General features: G+C 38.3%; 1 protein-coding gene across 1 annotated transcript; it reads left to right on the top strand.

Annotated features, from left to right (window-relative positions):
* Window positions 1–1,547: 1,547 nt before the first annotated feature.
* Window positions 1,548–7,377, top strand: LOC113669315 (uncharacterized). Its single transcript, XM_027185333.2, has 3 exons — window positions 1,548–1,776; window positions 2,191–2,390; window positions 5,861–7,377. The coding sequence occupies exons 1-3, from the start codon at window positions 1,629–1,631 to the stop codon at window positions 6,320–6,322; spliced, it is 810 nt and encodes a 269-aa protein (XP_027041134.2). The 5' UTR covers window positions 1,548–1,628; the 3' UTR covers window positions 6,323–7,377.
* The last annotated feature ends 222 nt before the right edge of the window (window positions 7,378–7,599 follow it).

The following is a 7,599-nucleotide window of genomic DNA, read 5'->3' as shown; positions in this document are numbered from 1 at the left end:
TCCATTCGGCTCGCCACACTCAAAAGCAATTTGCTCCAAATCATTAAAGATTAAGAATCCTAATTATAACCAAAACAGGCCTATATTTATGACTGCTTACTTAAAGTCAATTACTTTAGTTTAGCCAGTTTCGTTTCTTAAGTTTTTTTTCTTCTTTAATAATTGGAGCCTTGCGATGATAAAAAATCGAACAAACGAATAAAATTCTTGTTAACGAGAGACCTGTTTAATTCAACAATTTTCTTAAAAATCGCTTTTTAAATTGACATTTTTTTCAGGCCTATCCTAGTTACGGGGGTAACGTACATTTACAAAGACATCTGTGTTTGCATGTTTTGCTTACGTTAAAAAAAATTCAAAAATGTAAAAAAACAAAAATCACCTGATGGATCTTTTAGTCATGGCAGACTCTCTTAATGATAAAATTATTCAGATATTAAAATTGTTCCTTTAATGTAATTAGCTCAAAGGCTTTTTGGCAATTGACGACATTAAATGCAACGAATAAATTGCCTTGAATTACAAACGCCTGAAGTAGTATTTCGCAAGTTAAGAGCGTAGATAAATTTCCTTCGAAATCTCCTTTGTGAGTTTTAAGGATGTTTTCACTGAAATCTCGGCAAATTTTCAAAGCCGCGTGTTGATAAAAGCACTTGACTTTATTCTGCCAAGTAAATATTACGTGTACTGGTGGATGGATTTTAATTAATATTTAAAAGTGGTTTTCTTGAGTGAATTTCATTTACCAATTGAATATTATCTCCCACGTCTTCTTTCTAACAAAGTCTTGAAGTCTTTGGATCATAAAATTCCTTTGCGAGGTAAATATAAAGTCGCGTACCTCTTGTTTAGACTTCATTTAACACCTGTGAGGACGGTCCGACCGACCTGCGTTTTAAACATCCAAAAAAGAGAGAAAAAGTTAATTGAATTTTTAGGAAAGATAATAACATGCAAATTGTTAATTTTGTTCAATGAAATGGTCTTTCTGTACCTCACAGATAATTTGCAGGCTTATCTCCAAGATTAAACCTGCTATAATTTATCTTGAGCGTCGGCCAGTAGTTATCTACTTTGAAGTGGATTTACTTTGTCCAAATCGCGTCAACCAATAAATTGCGTCGAGAGCAAACATTTGCTGTCAGTTGTTTGTATTGTTTTCTGCCCTGAGCGACAGAGCAGAAACGGGCTGGAGTGCTTGTAAATACAATCGTTTACCCGTCATACGAAAAGCCCTTTGTTTGTCGCTAATTTGATTAATGGAATTGTGGACCTTAGTGAATCACCCGGGGAGGGAGTTTGGTGTTATTTCTTTCAGACGGTTGCCGCTTAATAGCTTCTGTCAAAACGTTATTCAAACAAAACAGCGGGACCGATGGCCCAAATAGGCTCTTAACTATCAATTGAATCTAATTAAATTACTACTGTGGCACTGACTCTCGACCAATCAGATGGGAACAAAGACAAGCCAGACAGCGACACAATTAAACACAGCTCTGTGATTGGTCGACAAGCTCATTGCAATGCAAATAGTTTTTACAAAGCAATTATCTTTCGACAGTTTCTCTTACACTTGCAACTAACATTGGCCCAGAGAGGTTTGTCGTACGCGAATGGTTTAGAGCGCCATGTCAGATCGAGACCATTTCTCGCAATTTGGCAGTGTCTCGGAATTCCACCGGGAAATTCTAGCCGATTCGGACGATCAGAAATCGAATCCGATGCATACCAAGCAGGAGAAGGACGACATAGAAGTCAAAGACCCCTTATTAAAAGGTAAATTCTTAATTTAGATCAGACAGGCTATAATGTAATGTTGAAAAGTTTCAAGTGACACAGAAAACATTAAGCAAAGTAACACCTCATTGCAAAGTCAATGGTCGAGGATATAGGATACGTCTCTCCTTTGTAACTGCTTGCTTGTGGCACAAAGCTCATTGTATGTCATTTTGGGGAAGACCAAGCTGCTATTTACAGCACGGAATCTGCTGCGCGCCACAAAGCTCTTCTGGAATAGATAAAACTCATATTTATTTCAAATATAAAGCTGTTACCAATATTACTGTGGACATTTTTTTCTTTTCATTACTGGTATGAATACAAATCGAAGATACTTGGGTTGTGTTGGTGACTTTGTGAGCATTTGAAAAAATTCCCAAGCGTGCTTGTTAATTCACGTTGTTCATAAAGGTTTCCACGCAAAGAGGAAACGAGAAGAAGAAGAAACATCAACAGAAGAGCTTAGCATCAGCAAACGCCGCCACAGAACGACATTTACGCAGGCTCAACTTGATGCTTTGGAAGAAGCATTTAACCGCTCCCAGTATCCTGATGTATTCACGAGGGAACAGCTTGCAAAGGGAATCAACTTGAACGAGGCCCGAGTACAGGTACGAAACTTGAAAGAACCACAAATTGTCTCTTGTCTCTCTCTCTCTCTATTTCTTGTCTTCTAGGCCTGCGCTCATGGGCGGCCAAGGCTAATCGAATCAATAGCTATCTTTGTTTTTGTTATTACTTTCAATTAAAAGGACACAAAAACATTTTGGGCTACCTGCACGTTCGAGGAAAAAAGAGAATTGGAATTAACAGCGCTGGGATTAAACTTATTTCAAAAGCGCGCACTTTTTGGTGATTGACCCTGATGGGCGCGTCGCTTTAAGGAGAATTTCTGTTGAGAGAAATGTTAAGTGTTAATCTGTAAAGCTTAAATTAGCTTATGACGATACCACGCAAGCGCAGTAAAGCTTCCACCTGCTTTGCGGCGCACGTGTGTATATGGTGTGAACAGACAGTTTAATTAGCAGCTGTTGGAAGTTATTACGGAAAGTAAACTTACCGCATCGATCTGACTCAAGAGGCCTTAAAATTGAACGCAGAAATTATTGTGGTCAGGGAAGAAAAATGTTTCCACTTTTCAAGTCCAAAGTGTAGGCGTCTTATCTAGTCCGTCTGGAGAATACAATGGTTTTCTCTAGAACAGGGCAAATTGTCAAGGTTTCTGTTTACCTAAGTTGAAGAATTTCGCGCATCTATTATTCAAGGAGTACCTTTTGTATCAATATGAATAAGGGCGGCATTTGTTTTGTGAAAGCGTATTTAGACGCAAATGACACTTTTTAAAATTTCTTAAGTTTGCCATTAGCAAATTATTATATCGGAGGTCTGGGCGAAGTGGAAATTGAATTATCGGGCAAATTCGCTGGGAAAGAACACGGCTGCGTTTTTGCTCGCGTCAAACTTCTTCTGGCGAATTCTACACCGGATTCATTGTTGCAACATGTTATAATTCTGAGGTTTAGGCTGAGGTCTATGGCTTGATCGAATATCTTAGTAAATAGAGTTTAAAAAAACCATAAGTGGCTTTTTAAATTCATTCATCTTTGGATGTCATTAATAAACAGTAAGCACTTGAAAAACAAGTATTGTCCGATAGGTGTGAAGGGCTTGACAGAACTCAACCTGCTAAGCAGTTAAAATAAACATTGAAAAAAATTTGGCACTAACCTTTGGCCGAAAAACGTGAATAAAATAATTGAAGATAATTTTTTCTTACTTGCTAGTTAAGCGGTTACACAAATTGTTGGTGAATCTCGAATCGCAGAGAATTAGTTTTTCCGAAATTACCCACTTGAATGACTCTTTTGTCCAATCTCAAAGCGAACCCGCACTATTTCGTAAATTTTTAAGCAGAACAAGCATTTGGTCAAATTGAAACAAGATAACGAATTTAACCTCGTCGCAGTTGTTGATAGAAGCTTCAGATAACTGATTAATTTCAAGAGCGGTGAAGAAAAGCCAATCTCTTACACACGGCCGCCTAATTCCAATGAGCGTACGTGTACGCTTCGTTTAGCCACTTCCTAAGTCTTAAGAAACCGTTTGAGATTTTTGGATATTAGTGTAACGGCGAATTAAAAAGAATTCCTTGTGTGAAAAATATTCACTAAGTCCCGACCAGAAACAGAGAGATAAAGAGATTTATGAAAGCGAATTTGGGACTTCTCCATGTGTAAATTTGCCAAATTTGCAACGCTTCATTTACCGCAAACCTGCTTTCGTGATGTCGAAAGAAACTGAGCCAGCTATGATTATGAATTTACTAATCTATTGTTTATTTTTCAAATAAGAACAACACGTTCAGACCCAGAGAACCGTTATACCAACAGGGCTAATTCAAAATTTAACTAAATATTCCTTTTCCAAATAGAATTTTAAATAGCTTGGTCTAATCAATTCTTTTTAGAGACACACCTCTTAAATTTCGATGAATTGTCTTACATTACGTTTCCTATACGTTTGTGCTGAAACCAGGACAAAAATGTTTACGTTTTACGCAAGTAAAATACATGAAGGTATAAATGGCAACGTTTCTGATTGTAAAATGGAAAAATACAGCGGAGCTCTGTCAATTTCTGGACGATTCTGTACTTTATTGTGATAATTGATCATTATTGATAGGAAGTTTTGCCCTAGAATAAGCTGTGTAACAGATAGCTCATTAGCTCTTTTGATACAATTTACCGTATGGCACGTGTTATTAATATTTCAGGTAAATAAGTTTCGTATTGCCTGTTGAATATCATCTCGGCGGGAGAATAGAGTTCTTTCATTAGTCGAGTAGGCAGTTAATAAGCTGGGTTGAGTTTTCCTAAACATCTATTATTCAAATGCAGGCTGTGTTGTCGTGTTTTGACAAACAATTTACCACTCCGCACAAAAGTTGAAATAAAAGATGGGGTTGATATATTTGCGAGCTGTGAGTTTTTGAAATGATACGCTATTTATTGGCACGGGAAAGAACTCGCTGAGCTTTACGCGTGCCACGTGTTACAATTGGGTTTTCTCGCTTGAAAAATACATGGCTGAAGGGGCGATCAAACAGTTTTCGCTCGCGGACAGATTCGTTTTTGGTTTTTTTTTTTAGTTTTTCGAACAGTAGTACATACACATGAGAGTTTCTAAAGCCTTTCTCTTTGTGCTGTAACATCATGTACTTTGACATGCTGAGACACCTTGCCCTAATTAACAAAGACCAAAGAACGGTGCTTAGAAATTACTGAAGATTGCAAATTAAAAGTAACACGGGAAGTTTCAAACCCAGTTTCATTGCTCTCGTTTTAACGACAATGGATCATAAATGGCTGCAAGATTTTCGCGCTTCGTTAATTTTGGTTTTCAAGTGTTCATATACCTGCAAAATTCCGTTGTAATATTTCGAAATTAATCCCTGAAATCTTCTTTTCTTCTTTTCATTTGTAAAGAGTAAAAAAACCTGTCCGATTGTTTTCTCTTCCGGAAATTCATACTAACAACTAAAAGAATGGGGCTATATTTGTGCCTTTTAAAATAAAAACCGTAATTCTTTTTAGCAATTTTCTTTTCGGTGAAGAAATTGGATCTGCTGTATAAAAGTTTTGAGACAAAATTAATCTCCCTACGATTCACGATTATTTCGACGCCATTGTAAATACACGTGTCTGTTGATGATTGCGTCGTGTCCTTTGTAAGGTGCATGCTTCACTTATTTTACTATCCCTTAGGCTATATTCTAATTTGGCTTTCAGTTCTGTATTTTATTGTCACTATGTTCCTATTGTTCTCCTTCTAAACTACCTTAAGCTTCCGTTTCACTACTGTCCACGTAGTAAAATATTTATTTACGCAATGCTCACTGATTCAAAAAATATATTTTTCCTTTTCAATGTTCGACCTGAGTCAGCGCGATCCTGGTGCATGCATCATCGCGTTTTGCTGGCGAGTTACCGCGCGCGGGAGACAGTAGAGATAAAATTTAGCGATAAATGTGAGTACTTCTTAAAAGCAAGTAAAGATCTGATTGAAATAATTTTTTTTTCAGGTCTGGTTTCAAAATCGGCGGGCGAAACATCGAAAACAAGAACGCCAACACCCTCGGACGTCGTTCCCGTACCACTCAGGCATTTATTATCCACATGAAGGACTCTACTCTCCAGCTTCTCATCTTTACTTTCCAGTCCCTCCCATGACCTGCCCAGTCAGCTCTTTACCAGGCTCTAAGAATATCCTCGAAAGTCATAGCCCTTCCTCGCGCCCAGTCCGCTCCCCCTGCCGATCTTGTCCGCCCGGGAGCCTTTGCTGTGGTGCGGGTCCGGCGCCTACTCCCCCTTGGAGTCCAGGCTTTGCACGGCCACTTTCGCCATCTAAGAGTCCTCTTTATGAGAAAGAAGGTTCGACGTCTCTCAATTTGACACGAAATGATTGGTCATCCAAAAGCCTGGCGCTATTGAGAATGCGTGCTCAGAGTTATAGTCACGTGTTTGGTCCATCATGTTTCTCCTGAAAATTTTACGCGCCAAAGGCTTGTTGATAAGCCAAGGACTTTGGCCTGAGATGGAAATTCATCGTGAGGCAATGACTAGTAAACGCATGACGCTCAACATCAGAGAGAACTGATCTGCAAGAATACCTTAAAAAGACTCGTTTTGACAACGCGAGATGTAACAGTTGTAACGGATGGTTTAATGAATTTCCGTTTAACGTTAGCTGTGAACGGGGGTTTTTCACCTTGTTTTTGTTGTTTTTTGTTCTATTATTATCTTTTTTTAACACGGTTAGAGGTTTCTAAAGAAATATTTGTGAGTTCTTGAGGAATCGATCATTATCAGTTGTCTTAGGGGGGAGCGGAAGTGTAAGGACTTGAGGGGGCACGTGGTTTTCAGAGGGAACGGGGGGGAGGAGATCAGGCGTCACTAACAGAGTATGAAGAGGGGGAGGAGACGATAGAATACGGAGTGTTCTGTCATCCCATGAATCCGCTCTTCTCCTCCCTCTTCCCTGTTTAAGGAGCCTCGCTACGCAGACTTTGTTGCAAATATTAAGAGAAATTAATTGTCAAGATTTTTAATAACCTAACATGGAGGGGGGGGGGAACTCTAAAATTAAAACTGTCAATGATGGGTCATTAGAGTTCTAAAGAGCCTTATAGGGGGATCAGGTAAATCTTGTTGCGAAACAACCATGATCTTCAGGACCCCCCTCCCTTCCCCAACTCCCCACCGCCTCACTTCCCCCCCTCCTTTACCCAGGTGATAAATAATGGGCGATCTCTAGGCAATTTTGGGGTTTTTTTTGTTTGTTTTTTATGTTTAAGGGATAACTCTTCAAATTGGAGTTGAATCAACTTTTCAATTTATTCAATTTATTCTTGACTATTCATTTTTGAGGGAAAAAAGATTGAACAAGATTGAAAAAAATCCTTTAAGAAGAGAGAGGTTAATGATAGAATACTTTAACATGGAAAAAATGATCAAAAACGTTGGTGGTCTTTTTCGACAGGCACAAAGTTTTAATTAAATTTTGTAGTATATGCGCTAAATAAAGAGGGGTTTTCAAACAGCTTGTAGTTTTAAGTTTTTTATTTTGGTCTAGCGAGATAAAATAGCTTTCTTTGGTAAAGAAGGGATGACGAGAAACCTAATGTCATCTTATTACCCTGAATTTTAAGTGTCGTTAAAGAGCCCTGATAAGTAGAAATGGTAAACCCATAAAAAATTGAAACATAATGTGTTTCGTTAAAATTCATTTTATGAAAGCGAAGACCGCATTTTCTATCCGGCG

The sequence above is a fragment of the Pocillopora damicornis genome, chromosome 7, assembly GCF_964200805.1.
Source record: "Pocillopora damicornis chromosome 7, jaPocDami1.2, whole genome shotgun sequence".
NCBI lineage: Eukaryota > Metazoa > Cnidaria > Anthozoa > Scleractinia > Pocilloporidae > Pocillopora > Pocillopora damicornis.
The sequence above is the reverse complement of the archived record's forward strand: the minus strand, read 5'-3'. Positions and strand labels throughout refer to the sequence as shown.